The sequence below is a fragment of the Micromys minutus genome (assembly GCF_963924665.1).
Source record: "Micromys minutus genome assembly, chromosome: 16".
Classification (NCBI taxonomy): Eukaryota; Metazoa; Chordata; class Mammalia; order Rodentia; family Muridae; genus Micromys; species Micromys minutus.
In genome coordinates, this window is record NC_137985.1 from 54,989,119 (window position 1) to 55,007,483 (window position 18,365).

At 36.4% G+C, this 18,365-nt stretch overlaps 1 protein-coding gene across 2 annotated transcripts in view; it reads left to right on the plus strand.

Annotated features, from left to right (window-relative positions):
* DENND4A (DENN domain containing 4A) overlaps window positions 1–18,365 on the plus strand; it is a 115,921-nt gene that overhangs the window by 34,252 nt on the left and 63,304 nt on the right. Inside the window, exons 4-9 of one of the 2 annotated variants that reach the window (XM_080930743.1) lie at window positions 4,191–4,260; window positions 8,374–8,543; window positions 9,577–9,818; window positions 14,093–14,159; window positions 15,582–15,640; window positions 18,150–18,294. In XM_080930743.1, coding sequence (XP_080786869.1) covers window positions 4,191–4,260; window positions 8,374–8,543; window positions 9,577–9,818; window positions 14,093–14,159; window positions 15,582–15,640; window positions 18,150–18,294 — 753 coding nt within the window. The remainder of the gene's footprint in view (window positions 1–4,190; window positions 4,261–8,373; window positions 8,544–9,576; window positions 9,819–14,092; window positions 14,160–15,581; window positions 15,641–18,149; window positions 18,295–18,365) is intronic. The other variant, XM_080930744.1, reaches the window with a different exon arrangement.

Sequence of the window (18,365 nt, forward strand, 5' to 3'; positions counted from 1 at the left end):
ATGGCCCAGGGTAAGCACACTTGATGCTCTTGCAGAGGACCCAGGATTGTTTCCTAGCACACCCATAGTGTCCCATAACAATCTGTAACTCTAGTTCTAAGGAGATCTGATGCCCTCTTCTGACCTTCAAGGGTGCTAGGTATGCATGTGGTCTACATATGAACATGCAGGAAAACACTCATACACATAAATGAATAAATAACTCAAAAGAACAAAAGAACATAGAATTGATATATCTATTTGGTTACCATGTAGTTTGAAAGACATGACTGATTGCTTTGAAAACATGGTGGTGATTTATATTTCCTCTAGCCTTAGTTTATAAGAATGCACCTTCTTTAGTCTTACACTTTGCCAACATTGATTGTTGTCAGTTAATGTCTTTTGAATTAATGAAATATAAATCACTATGATTTATACTTTTTTTGGCTATTGTGGCATATGAACATCTTTTAATGTATATAACTTCCTCCTGCATCTGTGGAAAACACATTCCAAGACTCCTAGTGGTAGTTATAGGTTTTCAAAAAGATTTTATTTGTAACTGTGTGTCTGTGTGTCTGTATTTGGGTATGTGCACATGAGTTCAGGTGCTCACAAAGGTCAGAAGCTTTGGATTCCTTGGAGCTGGAGTTACAGGCTTGTGAGCTGCCTGATGTAATTACTAGGAGCAGAACTTAGGTCTCTGTGAGAGAAGTTCATGCTCTTTACTGCTGAGTCATCTCTCTGACCTTTTCCTTGCATTTTTGAATAACACTTAACTCTTTAGATACTGTGCTTTTCCCTATATGTATTTTTAATAAAATTTAACTTATGCATAAGGCATGGTAAGAGATTAGCATCAGTGACTAGTAATGAAGTGTATGTAACAAAGCAGTAGAGCAATAGCCAGCATCACTGCTCTGATATGTTAGATCCATCTTTAAGTATGTTTCTCAAACAGAGGCACTGCTGTTGCTGTTCAGTGAGTAGTGGACAGATAGCAAACACTGCAAGTATATTCTGGACAAAGGGAAGGTTCATGTCCTAGGCAGGATGGAGCAGGATAGTGCAAGTCTCCATCACAAATGCTATGCAGGTTAAAACTTCTAAATTGATGAGGGAGGTGCTAATGAGGCCCCATCTCAAATTGAAATTTTTTGACAGTTGGTGGATGCTGGGGAATGAAAGTAATTTATTTTGCTTTTGTTTACTATTTATGAATGTTTTAACTGCATGTGTGTCTGTGTACCAAGTGTGTGTGCCTGATGCCCATGGAGGTCAGAAGAGGGTATTGAATGCCCTGGGACTGGAGTTACAGATAATTGTGAGCTGTCATGTGGGTGCTGGGACTTGAATTTGTCCTTTACAAGAGTACCCAGTGCTATTAGTTGCTGCACCATCTTTTCAGCCCCTGGTTGAGTTGATGCCCCAACACTGATGCACATATATAGAACACGAGTGAAGTTATTAAAAACAGACAAACAAAAGGACATGAATTTGGGAGTTAAGGGAGAATTTGAGAGATAGAGGAAGGGAAAGTCATTATGACCAAACTGACCACAGGCAACTGAACTGTGAAAACTGAATGTGTAGATAAGGGAGGTCTAGTAGATATAGCAATTTTAATAAGATTGCTGCATTGATTGGATGAATTTTTCTATAATTTGTTCTGTATTCTACTGTAAGACATTGAAATTCTGATTTTTAATATTAGAAGTGAGCTGTTGATATCACTAAATTTTGCATGAAATAAGTTGGATGTACCTTTGTGCTATGTGGTATTCTAAATGTTTCTTCACTCCTGCCAGTGACCTTAGTAGTTATATCACCCCCATTTTACAGAGAAGCAAATTTGGGAATTAAAAAGTGTTTTTTTTTTTCCTTATACCAACACCTTCAATAAGTTGGTGAAGCAAGACCCATACCAAGGTATAAAACTGCAGAACCAAGAGCTAAGCATTGGCCTACACTGCTGATGCCCTGTTGTATGGCTTATAATTCCCATTTCAAAGCCTATGTTCATTTCCAAGATTTATATCAGGGAAACTTTAACTAATTTATGCTCCTGTCAATTTATAATTTTGTTAAGAGTTGAACTTTTAATTACCAGTTTTCAAATTTAACTTCTCAGCATGTAAAAACAAGCACTTTACAGATTATAGGTTATTTAATAGCAATTATCAGGGCATCCCTTTGGTGGTTAATACAAAGTCATACTGAGCCATTTCTGTAAGAAACAATTTGAAAAGTGGTTACTGACAATATCTAACTTAATCATAAAATAATTCACCTGTAGATATGTCACCCCTAATTAGATGAGCATTTTTTACTATAACTAATAATTTGTAGAAAATGTCTGTAGATTATTATGATTTAGCAATATTATGTCACTATTGTGATTATAGTAGAAAATCATGGTAGCAAATAGAATTTTGGGGGTTGGGACTGGTCCAAGGTAAGAAAAGGCATCATTCTTTAGCTCAGCCTGCTTGTAGCCAAATTAGCCACCAGCTCATGGTGATCCCATCTCTCTCACTCTCCCAAGCACTAAGATTCCAAGTACAGGCCACACATTTGATCCACAAATGGTTTTAAAAATCTACATATGGCAATAGTTAGGACAAAGAATGTTTTTGAACTCTTTCATGAATATGGGGTCTAGTATACAATATTTCAGATTTGATTTGTTATTTTAGTGACACTGTACAAGCCCACAGATGTATTTATGTATTTGTTTTCATCTGGAAGTAATTGACATTGTTATTAGAACTGTTTCTAAGTCTTATTAACTAATCAAAGTGTTCTAGCTAAACCTTTGCCATTGAATGTGTCTCTTTTTCTTCATGAGACAGTAGTCTCTCCATTGCCACAGAGCATGTATTCTCCTCTACAGAGAATAAAGAGGCATTTTTTTTATTTTATAAAATACTATTATAGCTCACAAAAAGAGGCATTGTTACATAAAGAGGCATTGTTAATAGCTTGGTTAGCATAGACTCTGGCCAACCTGCTTGGGTTTGAATCTCCCATGTCTAGTGGACAAATTTCTTCACCATTTGTGCCTCAGTTTCCTCATTCAGAGACTAAAAAATATAGGGAGTTGTGTGTGTGTGTGTGTGTGTGTGTGTGTGTGTGTGTGTGTACATAGGCACTCTTGAAGAATAAATGAATTAGTATTAGAACTTGGGACAGTGTCTACAATAGCAAATGATATATAAATGTCATTACTACTAATTCTTTTTATGTGTTTAATATTTAGAAGAGTTCTTTTACAAATTATTTTATTATTTACATTCCAGTCACTGCCCCTGTCATCTCCTTCCTCCTACAGTTCCTTATCCCATTTCTCCTCTCCCTTGCCTCCAAGAGGGTGTTTTCTATCTCCCTAAACTCCCCCTTCTCTGGGACCTCAAGGCTCTCAAGGCTAGACCAGATAGACCTCTGCTACATATGTGCCAGGGGCCTCAGACCAGCCTGTGTATTCTCCTGGTTGATTGCTCAGTCTCTGGGAGCTCCCTGGGGTCTGGGTTAGTTGAGACTGTTGGTTTTCCTATGGGGTCACTCTCCCCTTTAGCTTCTTCAATCCTTCCCCTAATTCAACCATAGGGGTCCCCAGCTTCAGTCCAATGGTTTGGTGTTAGTATCTATTTCTGTCTCAGTTAGCTGCTGGTAGAGCCTCTCTGCAGACAGCCATGCCAGGCTCCTGTGTGTAAGCACATCATAGCATAGTAGTGTCAGGCCCTGCTAACCCTCACCCCATGAGATGGATCCCAGGTTGGGCTGGTCATTGGACCTCCTTTCCTTCAGTCTTTTATAGAAGAGCTTTTTAAAGTTCTGTCTAGTTGTTAAATTTGACCCAAGTTTTTTAATGAAAAAAAAAAAGATTATAGAAAGAAATGTTAAATGGTCATTGATACTTCTGTCCAAACTTGGAACATAGAATAAAGTCTAAATTTTTGTGACTTAGTTTTATTTAAAGTATCAAATTTTCCTGTTATTGTGAAGAGGGGAATTGTCATTTTCTCATCTTCTAAAAGAAAAGTAAGCAGTGATTCTAACAAATGGTAACAAAATAGTAGATTGGCAATAGTTTGCAGGTGAAATCTGTTATTACACGGTAGTGAATTCATATGGGAGAGTTCAAACATTCCATTTCATCAATTTACTGCCTTTTAAAAATTAAGTGCTATTTTTTTTTCTCTCTTCAGTGGGGATCTGCAGTGTATTTATGCTATAAAAAATCAGTGGCGAAGACTAACACTATATCTTACAAAGCAGGTAAGTATCATTTTGGGGGAAAATACTTTATGTAGAAATTATATATATTGTGGGGTTCATAAGGTTAAAGATAAAACCTCTTTGTAACCAGGTTGTGTGCCATGTTAGGATGTCTTAGCATCTGGAGTTAAACTCCAGCCCCTGTCTCTTGATTCTCAGTTTGTCTTAAAGTGTTTTGGATATTTCACAAAAGATCACTTTGATAAGAAGGTGGAATTATTTTTTTTAAGCCTTAGGTTTAAATAGCAACTTGACTACAGTCAATTCTCTTTAATTTTTAAGCCAGTGCAAAATATGGCAAAGATGCTTCTTTAATATTAATATTAATTTAGTCAAATTTAATGGTTATATTTTATGATAATAATAGTGTTAAAACTAATGATGAGTTGTTGAAGTTTTCAATTTTAAAAGACTTCAAAATGTCAAACATATTGGTCTTATTTATAAGAAAGCAGATTCAACCATTTAAAATTAGAGTCCTGGACTCTTTTCTCCTTTTGACTTTCCAGGGAATGGAGTTCACAATTATTTCTATTCTTATTTTACATCTGCATGGTTGCATCAGGACTTGAGTTAACTGTGAATCCTCAGGGGACCTCTCTGGCTAGCTGACATGTGATGAGAGAGAACCATAGTTTATCTGGCTCATTTTGCCTTATAGATGACTTGAACCTGAGTCCTATTTGTTGAGAATCAGAGATAGCAGTAGAACCTGTGGTTTAGATTCCCACTTTATCATGGCTCAACCAGTGATAGTTTCTACCTGATTTTAAGGACTTCTCAGTCATGAAACCTGATTTTTCTTTTTTTGTTTTCTTTCTTTTTCTTTTTTTGTTTGTTTTGTTGGTTGGTTGGTTTTTGTTCTTTTTCAAATTAGGGTTTCTCTGCATTCTCCTGGCTGTACTGAAACTCAGTCTGTAGATCAGGCTGGCCTCAAACTCAGAAATCCATCTGCCTCCGGAGTGCTAGGACTAAAAGTGTGTGCCACCAATGTAATCCACTATATAAACAAACTCAAAGATCAAAATCACATGGTCATCTCACTAGACCCTGAGAAAGCATTCGACAAAATCCAACACCCCTTCATGTTAAAAGTCCTGGAAAGAACAGGAATCCAAGGTCCATACCTAAACATAATAAAAGCAATATACAGCAAACCAACAGCCAACATCAAACTTAATGGCGAGAAACTTGAAGCAATCCCACTAAAATCAGGGACTCGACAAGGCTGCCCACTCTCCCCCTACCTGTTCAACATAGTACTGGAAGTCCTGGCTGGAGCAATTAGACAGCAAAAGGAGATCAAGGGGATACAAATCGGAAAGGAAGAGATAAAAACATCACTCTTTGCCGATGACATGATAGTGTACTTGAGTGACCCCAAAAATTCCACCAGAGAACTTCTACAGCTGATAAACAAGTTCAGCAAAGTGGCTGGATACAAAATTAACTCGAACAAATCAGTAGCCTTCCTATACTCAAAGGACAAACATGCGGAGAAAGAAATTAGGGAAAAGGTACCCTTCACAATCGTCACAAAAACTATGAAATACCTTGGTGTGACTCTAACTAAGCAAGTGAAGGACCTGTATGACAAGAACTTCAAACCTCTAAAGAAAGAAATTGAGGAGGATCTCAGAAAATGGAAAGATCTCCCATGCTCATGGATTGGAAAGATCAACATCTTAAAAATGGCCATCCTACCAAAACCAATCTACAGATTCAGTGCAATCCCCATCAAAATTCCAACCCAGTTCTTCATGGAACTGGAAAGATCAATGTGCAATTTCATATGGAATAACAAAAGACCTAGAATAGCTAAATCCATCCTCAACAATAAAAAAAACATCTGCGGGAATCACTATCCCTGACCTCAAGCTATATTACAAGGCAATTGTGCTGAAAACTGCATGGTACTGGTACAGAAATAGACATGTGGATCAATGGAATAGAATAGAATATCCAGAAATGAGCCCTCATGTATATGGTCACCTGATTTTTGACAAAGGAGCAGTAAACATTCAATGGAAAAAGGACAGCCTATTCAACAAATGGTGTTGGTCCAACTGGCACTCAGCATGCAAAAGAATGAAAATAGACCCTTTCTTATCTCCTTGTACAAAGCTCAAGTGTAAGTGGATCAAAGATCTCCACATTAAACCAGATACACTGAAACTATTAGATGAGAAAGTAGGGAAAACCTTAGAACACATAGGCACAGGAGAAAATTTCCTGAACAAAACACCAATGGCTCAAGCTCTAAGGTCAAAGATTAACAAATGGGACTTAATGAGATTGCAAAGTTTCTGTAAGGCTAAGGACATCGTCAAGAAAACAAAATGGCAACCAACAGAATGGGAAAAGATCTTTACCAACACCACATCAGATAGAGGCCTAATATCCAAGGTATACAAGGAACTCAAAAAGCTAGACACCAGAGAATCAAATAACCCTATTAAAAAATGGGGTACAGAGCTAAACAAAACGTTCTCAGTTGAGGAACACCGAATGGCCGAGAAACATCTGAGGAAGTGCTCGACATCCTTAGCCATCAGGGAAATGAAAATCAAAACAACCCTGAGATTCCACCTCACACCTGTCAGATTGGCCAAGATTCAAAACTCAGATGACAGCAGATGCTGGCGAGGCTGCGGAGAAAGAGGAACACTTCTCCACTGTTGGTGGGGTTGCAAACTAATACAACCACTCTGGAAATCAGTCTGGCGATACCTCAGAAAATTGGATATAGTACTACCTGAAGACCGAACTATTCCACTTCTGGGCATATACCCCAGAGACACTTTAATACACAACAAAGATATATGCACCACAATGTTCATAGCGGCTCTATTTATAATAGCCAGAAGCTGGAAAGAACCCAGATGTCCTTCAGAAGATGAATGGATACAAAAATTGTGGTACATTTATACAATGGAATACTACTCAGCCACCAGAAACAATGACTTAACCAAATTCTTAAGAAAATGGCTGCATCTAGAGAATATCATCCTGAGTGAGATAACCCAGTCACAAAAGAACAGACATAATATGCAGTCACTGATATTGGGATGCTAACCCCAGAGGCTTGCACTCCCCCAGAAGCAACTCACAGACTGTATGAAGTCCAAGAAATAAAGAAAACAAAAAAAAAAAAAAATATATTTTCAAAACAAGGAGACTGACTATTTTCATGTTGCATTTTGTTTTGCATGTACTTTATGCTCATTGTAACTATTATGTTTTCAATGCATACTGTCAAGCCCATGAAAAAATCAAGTACTGACTAAAAAATATATTCACATAGTTTTATGTAAAAATTATTTTAATATCTGAAAAAACAGTACTGACAAAAATGTATAACTTTAAGCAAAAAATGTTTAAAATCTGTACATTTATCTTTGTTTTGTAAAATAAAGTCGTTAAAAAAAAAAGTGTGTGCCACCACTTGGCCTGTTTTCAACCCCACAATATTCAGTATAAAGCTTTCTTTCTAGGATATGTCAGTGGAAGATATCTTTTTTATTTTCATGAGTAGATTAGCATGAAACACTGGGTTGCTTGAAATTATCTACATATAAGTAGGGATAATTTAGAATTATTTAGAAGCTGAGTTTGAGGTGACACCATTGTTATATATCTATCTACTCTTTTGTGGGTTGTCTTCTATTTGTGCATGAATTTACACTTAGACTCCTACAGGAGAATATATATATATATTCCTCCCCCACAGAGTAATCATTAACAAAGTGATAGAGTGAGTGTGTGTGTGTGTGTGTGTGTGTGTGTATTGAAAATTTTAAATATATGCTTTAAGGTGTATGGCATAAAGTGAATTTTTAGGTGTGTGTTTTTAGAAGATTCTTCTTTCCTTGTTACTTCTAACCTAGCCTTTGTAGATGAAGTTTGATAAATGTTAAGTAATTTAATAGTTACAATCTTTGAAAGTTAACATCCATATAAATCCTACTGACATATTCAGAATTATATGATGAATATACATGCAAGCTTTTTTAACTTTCTAGATGTGTGAAATAAGAAAGCATTTTATTGTCATTCAACTTAAAAATACTTACATTCAAGACAGTGACCTATAATTTCCCACTGCTGTCATAGGTCTAATTTGCAGATATCCTCAAGAAGATTATGAGTCGTTCTCACTGCCAGAATCTGTTCCCCTTTTTTGTTTACCAATGGGGGCAACTATTGAATGCTGGCCACCAGATAGCAAATACCCTCTTCCTGTGTTTTCTACGTTTGTATTAACTGGAGCCTCAGCTGAAAAGGTATGGTGTGTTTGCTGATTTTGTTTGTGTATTTTTAAGTCATAAGCTTCATATCTGCAAGAAGTAGTGGAAGAACTAACTACACTGAACCAATAATATATACTTCTTCCATTTGGTAGAATTTTCTATATTCAGAGACAGGAAAAGAGAGTTTCCCATCTTCCCAAACCATTTTATTTTTAAATATTAGTGAAGACTTTCTTCATCCTAAAATGCTGATTCCTCATGGTTCACTTTCTGTGACAGAGAAGCCCCTAAAGCATGTCAGAGGGTTATGATGTAGAACATGACTTAGGAAACAGACTTCTCTTGTTGTTCTGTGTACCAACCCTTATGATTGCAGGTTAGAATTGTGCTCAGCTACATCCCAACCCTGGAGGACAGAGTAGTAGAGAAAGGAGCTTGGAATCACCTCAGCCAGTATTCTCATTTTGTGGATAGGGATATCATGGTGCAGAAAAATGTAGTGGATTGTTTACATTTCTCATTTATCTCACTTTCTAACTAAATAATTTTCAAACATTTCATACAAAAATATTGGTATAATATTTTCTTTTTTTTGGTTTTGTTGTTTTGAGGCAGCATCTTTTTGTATAGACCAGGTTGCTCTTGAGCTTGCTTAGTCCTCTACTTCCTGAGTGTTAGGGTTTTAAGTTCAAATCACCATGCTGCGCCTCAATTTGTTTTCACTTTTTACTTAAAAATATAGTTTAATCAGAATAACTATTTTTAGTAATAATGATACATGAAAATATTACTATACAGCTAGCAGATTTATCAAGAAAGAGGTCAGCAGGGGTGGAGACTCATGCTTGTAAATCCAGCACTCAGGAGGCTGAAGCAGAAGATTACAAGTTTGAGACCAGTCTTAGAAGACCCTGTAATTTTTTTATTTTAATTTTAAGAAAAGCAAGATTGATTATACCATGGTGTTCCTAGTCCCTGGCACATTACCTGTACTTAATAGTCAGCTGATTGCCTATTTTGAATAAATAAAATAAAGTATATTTTTAAATGCTTTCTTGTTTTACAGGTCTATGGTGCTGCTATTCAGTTTTATGAACCATACTCTGAGGAGAACCTTACAGAAAAACAGAGACTTCTTTTGGGTTTAACGTCTCTGGTGGATGGAAAGTCTGATAGTTCTAGAACGATTCACACTAACAAATGCATCTGTCTGCTTTCTCACTGGCCTTTTTTTGATGCATTCAGAAAATTTCTGACTTTTCTGTATCGTTATTCCATCTCTGGACCTCATGCCCTTCCAATTGAGAAGTAAGTTATAAGTTCCATGGTTTAAAATCTGACACTCCAAGATGGGCATGGTGGTGCACTTCTGTGAGTTGGAGGCAGGCCTGGTTAACAGAGTGAGTTCCACAATGGGCAAGGCTATATAGAGAGACTGTCTCAAAAACATTGTCAGCCATTTCCTAATTGAATATAAAATTGGTTCAATTTTACATGGAAGTTGGGGTCCTTTAGAGTTATTTGTTAAAAACATTTGGTTACTTTATTTATGTAAAACTCTATATTTTTACAGTCTTGTTATTTTAAACAATTTTATTTCTGCCAGCAAATGTCTTAATTTATTTTGAAATGAGTTATTTGGAATAAATATCAAATACTCTTATGGTGTTTATAGCTGCTAATTTAGAGAAATCCTGGAACTAGGTTTTCTTGCAATGCTAGAGAACAAATCCAGGCCTTGCACAGACCAGGTAAGTGCCTTGTCATTGAGCCACACCCCAGCTTGAAAATGCTAAAACTCTTAAACTGCATTTGTAATTTTTATGTATAATTAAGGTATAGTGAACCTTTAAAGTAGTCCTACATTTAGATAGCAATTTAAAAGAAAAATTTGATAAAGACATTTTTCATTGTAATGATTTACTAAGAGCACTAAAATGTGCCGGTGCTTCATGCAGTGAGATACCATGCAAAGGGAGTGAGTACGTTACTGCATTTTGACTTCTGCCTTTTCAGGCTTGCAATCATACTTTGATCTTTGCCACTTCAAGCCATCAAGTCAGTTTTATTAATCATTTTATTCATTTACATTTCAAATTATGTCCCCCTTCTCAGTTTACCCTCCACAAACCCCCTTTCCCCTTCCCTTTGCCTCTATGAGGGTGCTCCTCCACCTACTCTCCCATTCCCACCTCACTGCTCTAGCATCCCCTTATGCTGGGGCATCCAGCCTCCACAGGACCAAGGGTCTCCCTTCCCATTGATGTTGGATAAGGCTGCTACATATGTAGCTGGAGCCATGGATCCCTCTATTTGGTAGGTAGTTTAGTTCCTAGGAACTCTGGGTGGTCCAGTTAGTTGATATTCTTCTTCCTGTGGGGTTGCAATCCCTTTAAGCTCCTTTAGACCTTCCTCTAGCTCTTCCATTGGGGTCCCTAGGCTCAGTCTGGTGGTTGGCTGTATCTGCATTTGTTTTGGTCAGGTGCTGGCAGAACCTCTCAGGGGACAACTATACTATGCTCCTGTCAGCAAACACTTCTTGGCATCAGCAATAGTGTCATGGTTTGGTGTCTGCAGATGGATGGATCCCTAGGTAGAGTAGTCTCTGGATGGCCTTTCCTTTGGTTTCTGCTCCATTTTTTGTTCCTGTCTTTCCTTTGTATAGGAACAATTCTTGGTTAACAATTTTGAGATGGATGGGTGGCCCCATCTCTCAACTAGGGGTTGTGCCTATCTACTGGAGGTGGTCTCTACAGGTTCTATCTTCCCTCTGTTGGGAAACCTCTAATGCCTTGGCTAATTGAGCCCAGCTGAGTTTTCTTTCTCAATTCTGAATTATTGTCTTGGTAGAGGTATGTGAAGAGAATATGACCTCACACAGATAATATAAATAGAAAAGGGAGGGGCACCTAAGAAGTCATTTTAGGATTGTGGATATTTTGGCATTATTCCAAAGTTTGGCAAGTGGTAGTTTCTTCTAACTTGTTAGTAATGCAAAACATGAAACCTAAGCAATAAAATTTCCTTCTGTGTTCTATTAAAATCTAAAGGTCTCTTTCAGTCTTAACTGAATATTAACTCATGCATGCATGATCTTGTAACACTGTGTATTGGTCATTTTCACAGCAATGATTCATTGATGTTATCACATCATTGGAATGTAGTCAGATGTCTTCTTTAAGATAAGAAAAACACTTGTTAATATCACTATAGTATCAGAGGATTTTTAACATTTTTATTTCACACACACACACACACACACACACACACATCCATGCATATTGGCATATCTTTGCCATGGTGCATAGGTGGAGGTGAGAGGACAACTTGTAGGACTCATTCTCTTCTTTCAGTCAGTCTGTGAGTCCTGGGGATTGAACTTGGATTATGATACTTGACACCAAGCACCTTTACTTGCTAGCTGCCACCCTCCCCCAAGCTATTTTTGTTGTTGTTGTTTTGTTGTCTTATAAAGTTCACTGTGACTATGGTGCTAGGGATCAAACCAGGCCCTGCAAATGTTTTCCCTCCTAGCTACATTTTTAGTTTTCAGAAAAGTTTTTGAATATTGGAAAGCTTTTGAGTTCATGGTGACAAGTTCTTACTTTTCATTTGAAATTTTTAATTTAATTATTAGCACATATTTTAGTTGTTTTCCTTGAAGTAATAGCACTTTGTTAATTCTATGTGGAAAATATTTGTTAAATAACTAACACTGGATAAGCCTAATTTGCCTATCATCTTCCAAACAAAAATGAAATTCTGTGTGTGGGGGGCAATGGGGGGAGGACAACCAATTCACTCATAACTCAGCCCTGTAAAAGTTTTTGCAAAATCAAGATGGTGACCATGATTTGTCTGAAATAGTAATGTTTTATGGGTACTTATCCTTTATCACAGAATATGCTAAATATATACTCCAGAATTATGATACAGGACAGATATGTACTACCTCAATCAATTGAGACATTCTTTTTTTCAAGATTTATTTATTATTTTTATTTTATATGCGTATTGTTTTGCCTGTATGTATGTCTGTTTTTTACATGTATGCTGGTGCCCTTGGAGGTCAGAAAAGGGTACCGGTCTCCTGGAACTAAAGTTATAGATGGTTATAAATCACCATGTGGGTGCTGGAAACTGAACTAAGTTTTCTGCAAGAATAGCAAGTGCTCTTAACTATTGAGCCATCTCTCCAGCCCCAATCAGAGCCATTCTTAAATGATATTGGCATTTCTTTTAGTCTATAGTAGTAAAGCAGTAAAGTACAGCACCTACCAGCTTACCCCTGCCTTGATTCTCATAGGGTGTTAGCAATTTCATTCACAGTGCTTTGGCACTATCATTGCCATTGCCAAGTGTGTAAGAAAGGCAAATGGAGTCTCTCAATTACCATAAAAAGAGTTTTGACCTTGCCCTTCCTCCCTGAGTGGGGTCTTGGACACTTTTAGAATTTCATGTATCATACAAAAGTCCTGATTTCCTGACTGCTTCAGATAATCAAGCAGATGTGTATCTTGGGGAACTCATTCCTCTAGTCCTTATTTTCCTTCCAGATTTTAAGTAATAGTAGGGACTAGTAGCTTTTCAGAGTCTTCACAGTATGTAGTTAAAACACAGAATCAATAAATGACTTGTCCAGTTCTTCATTCATTTGTAATGATCTCACTTCTAAAAATAAGATACTCTTTAACTAATGTTTAGAAGAAAAATTATACAAGAAAAACAACTTATTTCTAAAGAGAATAAAATATTTTTATCGTTCTTCTCCCCCCCTTCTTTAATATTCAAAACAAAACTTATTGATTGGTGAATGACGGTAATCTTGGTGCTCAGGAGGCCGAGGCAGGAAGATTACAAGTTCAAGGCTGTATACCAAGATCAAATCCCTTAGACACATATCATGTAGTTCAGTGAAAGAATACTTGCTGGTGTGTGCAAGGATTTGGATTTGATTCTTGTCACCACAAACAAAACAAAAAGCAAAACATCAAAAAGCCATCTCATTGATGTAGATTTTCACCCATTGTTAAGTGGAAGGCTTATTGAGATGGGGAAGTCTTTTGTTGCCCAGGCTGCCTTGAGCTCCTGAACTCAAGTGATCTGAAGTCTCCCAAGTAGGTGGACTAAGGGCACACAGCACCTTACCCAGCTTATTTATCATTTACAAACATTTAATTTTTAGCACCTCAGATGGTTATGTCACAAAATATAAGGGGTTAATTAAAAATATATTACAAATATTAGATCTAGTTTCTTTAGTAATGCTGGTTATTACCTGCATAGGGAAAAAGAAAACATGGTTTTTAATTTTTTATTTTATTATTTATTTTATTTTTAAGACACTAAAAATAACATACTGTTGCATATAATGTTATTAACATAAAGTTACTCAGTTTAGTCAAAAGCAACTTTAACAATTCAAACAACTTTTTATGTTACTTTGTTTCCACAGTACTAGGGCCTTTGGAGTTTAAGTGCACAGGACCTTAAGGAACTTGAATTTGTGGTGGCATGTTGTTAAACACGTAGCAAATGCTATTAATTTTGGAATAAATTGAGTTTCTGTTTTTGTTTTTAAGGCATATTTCTCATTTTATGCATAAAGTTCCCTTTCCATCTCCTCAGAGGCCACGGATTTTAGTTCAGGTAAGGTTCTTTTACTATGAAGGCCATATGAATTATTAATAGCACCATCAACATGTAACAATGACAACTTTATTGTGGGGGAAAGTAAAATGAGCTCTGGAGAAAACCAGATGTTTGTTAATGCTGGAATCCAAGCTCTTAAATTTTATTAAGTTCATTCACAGAAGAGAAATTTTTGGGCACACATGTAATCCCAACACTTGGGAGGCAGAGGCAGGAGGGTTGAAAGTTTGATTTCAGCCTGGACTACATAGTCACTTCTAGGCTAGCTGTGTTTACATAGTGGGTCTGTCTCAAGAAAAAAAGAAAAGTATGCAGGTTACAACCTCTCTCCCCTCACACACATTGTTTCTAAATATTTGAAAGTCTGTGCCTTTGACGATCATATAGTTGGTTAAATATATTAGAATAGTTATCAGAAATAGTTGTATGTTTTTTTAAATTACAGGAGAGAGGAAATGCCTGTGCCTTGGATGCAGTAGGGAAGTTTAAATGACTATAAATGTGTTCATAGTTGAATACATCTTTGTTCTTTTGCTTCTATCTTGTTTGAGGTCTTGATAATTTAAATTGTCTGTTTATTTAATCTATGAAATGATTCATAAAAGGGAAATATTTTCATGTGTTGACACCATTTGTATTGTGCTGGTTACCACAGCCCTGAAGATGGAATTACTAGTATTAGAGATAATTTAGCAGACAGATATTTGCTGATTGGTAGAAAGGCATATAAATTTGAAAATACAGATTAAATTAGTTGCAATATTATACTGATACAGAAAAAATTTTTAGAGCATACCTTTTGATGACATTGATAGTTGGTCTGCACAGCCATTCATTACTTCAAGAAACTGAGTGCCAGAGTGTTATCTAGCGCATGCACACACACACAAATACACACACACACACACACACACACACACACACACACACACACGTTTTATAGTAGAAGCTGGTACCCATTTCCTGGATAGATTTTATCTAAATATTAATCTTTGCAAGTTATTCAGTCTGCTGCAGGGCTCTGCTCTGCTGTTATAGCACAAAATCAGCTAAAGAGTGTGGGGGAAATCTCATGGCTGTATTCTGTTAAGACTGGTCACAAGGTAGAGAGCCCATGGATTTGTTATAGGCCATAAGTTTACTGACTAAATGTATGTTATTTATTAAGTTTAACCTATTAACATAAATTTATTAAAATAGAATTGGGGGAAAGTTGAAGACATAAGAGATAGAATTCAGAGTAAGAAGTTGGAAGGAGCCAGAGATCCGGACATCCTTTAGAGAATCCAAATAGTATTAACCACACTTAATGCTGGTGATCTGGGAAGCTTCATGGGTAGCCTCATTAGTCCATGTCTATTATGAGCACATGGTGTGTCAGAGTTCATCTTTATATTTGCTTTGTTTTAAATTTTCCAGTTATCCCCACATGATAATTTGATTCTCAGTCAGCCTGTTTCTTCACCTCTTCCATTAAGGCAAGTAAAGCTTCAGTTCTGTTTGTTTCTTTACATCTATGTATACACATTCCTACATCCATGCATCCAACTGAGTCTAGAGGAGGGTGTTGGGTTTCTTGGAAGTTAGTTACAGGTTGTGAGCTTCCCAATATAGGTCTCAGAACTGAATTCAGATCTTCTGGAAGAGCAGTGGGCATTCTTAGCCACTCAACCATCTCTCTCACCCTAATCATTTCTCTAAGTCTAGTGTGAAGTAAAGTAATGTTTATGTATATTGTCTTTCTTAGCTAAAATTTCAAATGTTGATGGAAGCACTATTCATTTAACTGTTTTTAGCAGGTTCTTTTTACTTTAATGTTAGGGTTAGTTTTTGAGAAGAAAGAAAGTTTTTACAAGAGTGTTTGGTATTTCTGTGTATCCTTGTTATCAATACCATGTGATAATAGATTATAAAGGCAGTTTATTTTTAGCTCTAATTGTTCTCTAAAATATATATGAATACATTTTTCTTTTTCAAGACAGGATTTCTCTGTGTAGCCCTTGCTATCCTGGAACTCTCTCTGTAGAACAGGCTGGCCTAGAACTCAGAGATCCACCTATGTCTGTTTCCCAAATGCTGACATTAAAGCTATGTGTCACCATTGCCTGACTCAAAATACATTTTTTAATTCAATCCAAAGTTTAAAAAATACTTATTAAACAGTGCATAACTCATCATTCTAAAAGTTACGAGAAGTTGCAAAATATGTTTTCCCTATAGTATCATTTTTTGAAATTTAATTAGCTATGTAATTTTTCTGTCAGAAATAGTTATGGTATAATTAAACTATTATATTGCACATACCTTAGGGAGACCATCTTCGACATTCATTTTGTAAGAATTACAGATGATTTCATCATTAGCCCTTAGCCCAGAGTGATGAGTGTTTTCTAAGCTTTTATCTGAGCTGAAAATAAGCTGGGCATACTGATTACAAATGATTGTAAGTGGCCAAAAGGACTTTATGCAGGTAACAGCATTGCTGAGATATAATTTACATATCACAAAAGTCACCCAAGTAAAGTGTGCAAATCAATGATTTTACTCACAAAATTCTGCAGCTATTATTGTAATAAAGTTTAGGATGCATTACTTATTATTCTATAACACCAGCCCTGTGTTCGTTACTGCTAACCTTGATTCTCTTTGTTCCTACATATATATGCTCAAACACATACACACAGGAGTGCAAGCAAATGTAAGCATGTGTGTCTGTGTGTGCATACACAGACACACACACACACACACACACACACACCTGTTGATCTTCTTTACTATTCTACAGATTTGTCTCTTGTACATTTTATGTGAATGAAATGATATTATATTTAGAAGTTTTATTTCTCACTTCCTTCACTGAATACATTTTAGGTTCATTCAAGTGTAGCATACACCACCTATTCAGTCCTTTTTCTCCAACTAGTATTTCATTGTATGAATACATTGCATCTTGTTTATCTCTTAGGAAGCCTTTATATTTTGACTATCGTAAATAAACTTGTTTTGAACAAGTTTTTGTGAGCATGTTTTCATCTTTTCTACAAACCTTATTAGTTTGTCTTCATGAAAAATTAACCCAGTGAAACCAGTTATTTACCATTATACAGGCAAAATGTTAATTGGTTACTTGATTACTTGACTAGTCCATATTTTTTCCTATCTAGAACATCTAAGCTTATTGTTTTATTGATAAGTATATCTCACCATTTTATATCTCTTAATTTCCTAATACTGTTTTCATTATTATAGTGAGGAGTTTATATTCATAAATTCCAACTTAAATATTTGTATTTCCTTAAAGGGAGACCACCATGAAAAGGTATGGTTTCATAATAAGGAATACTATAATTAAAAAATTTTGATTAAAGCCAGACATGGTGGTACACACCTTTAAATGTCTCAGACTTGGGGAGGATGGAGAAAACAGATCTTTATAAGTTTAAGGCCAGCCTGGTCTACATAGTCAGCTCCAGGACACTCAAGACTATATACCAACACCCTTACTCAAAAGAAAAAACCAAAGACTCTTCCATTAAAAGATTAGCTTCTAACCAAGCAATCTTTTTAACTAATTGAATTCTTTTGAGAGGATACTATGAATACAGCAGATCTTTTTACAAAAACTGAAGCAGATATGCAGATGTGTTAGTGAACACCAGTAAGCCCAGCAATTAGCAGGCCAAGACAAGATTGACAATTGGAGACCAACCTGGGCTATATAGCAAGACCCTGTCCAAAGACAACAACAAAAGAAAAATGAGAATGAGCAGGACAGGCAGAGACTTGTCATTTTCCTACTGAGTGCAGTGCTGGAAAGGGCAGGACCTTAAAGCTCATCCACCCATTCTTTCATTCTGCTTGTGATAGTGTCTTCCTGCCTAAGAGCAGCAATTACATTTAAAGTTGAACATACACAACCCTGCTCTCCTAGATTATTAGGGGTTTAAGTTGTTGGATTCTTACTGTGTATTTTGCTTGTATTGACAGTGGTGGAAAGTTTTCAACACTACTCCAGAATCTTGGCCCTGAGAATGCTGTGACACTGCTGGTGTTTGCAGTCACAGAACACAAAATCCTCATCCATTCCCTACGGCCCTCCGTGCTCACCAGTGTGACAGAAGCATTAGTGTCTGTGAGTACCATTTCTTACAGGCAGCCAATTCAGCTTAAACTTAATTTACTCATGCAATTGAAAGTTATTTT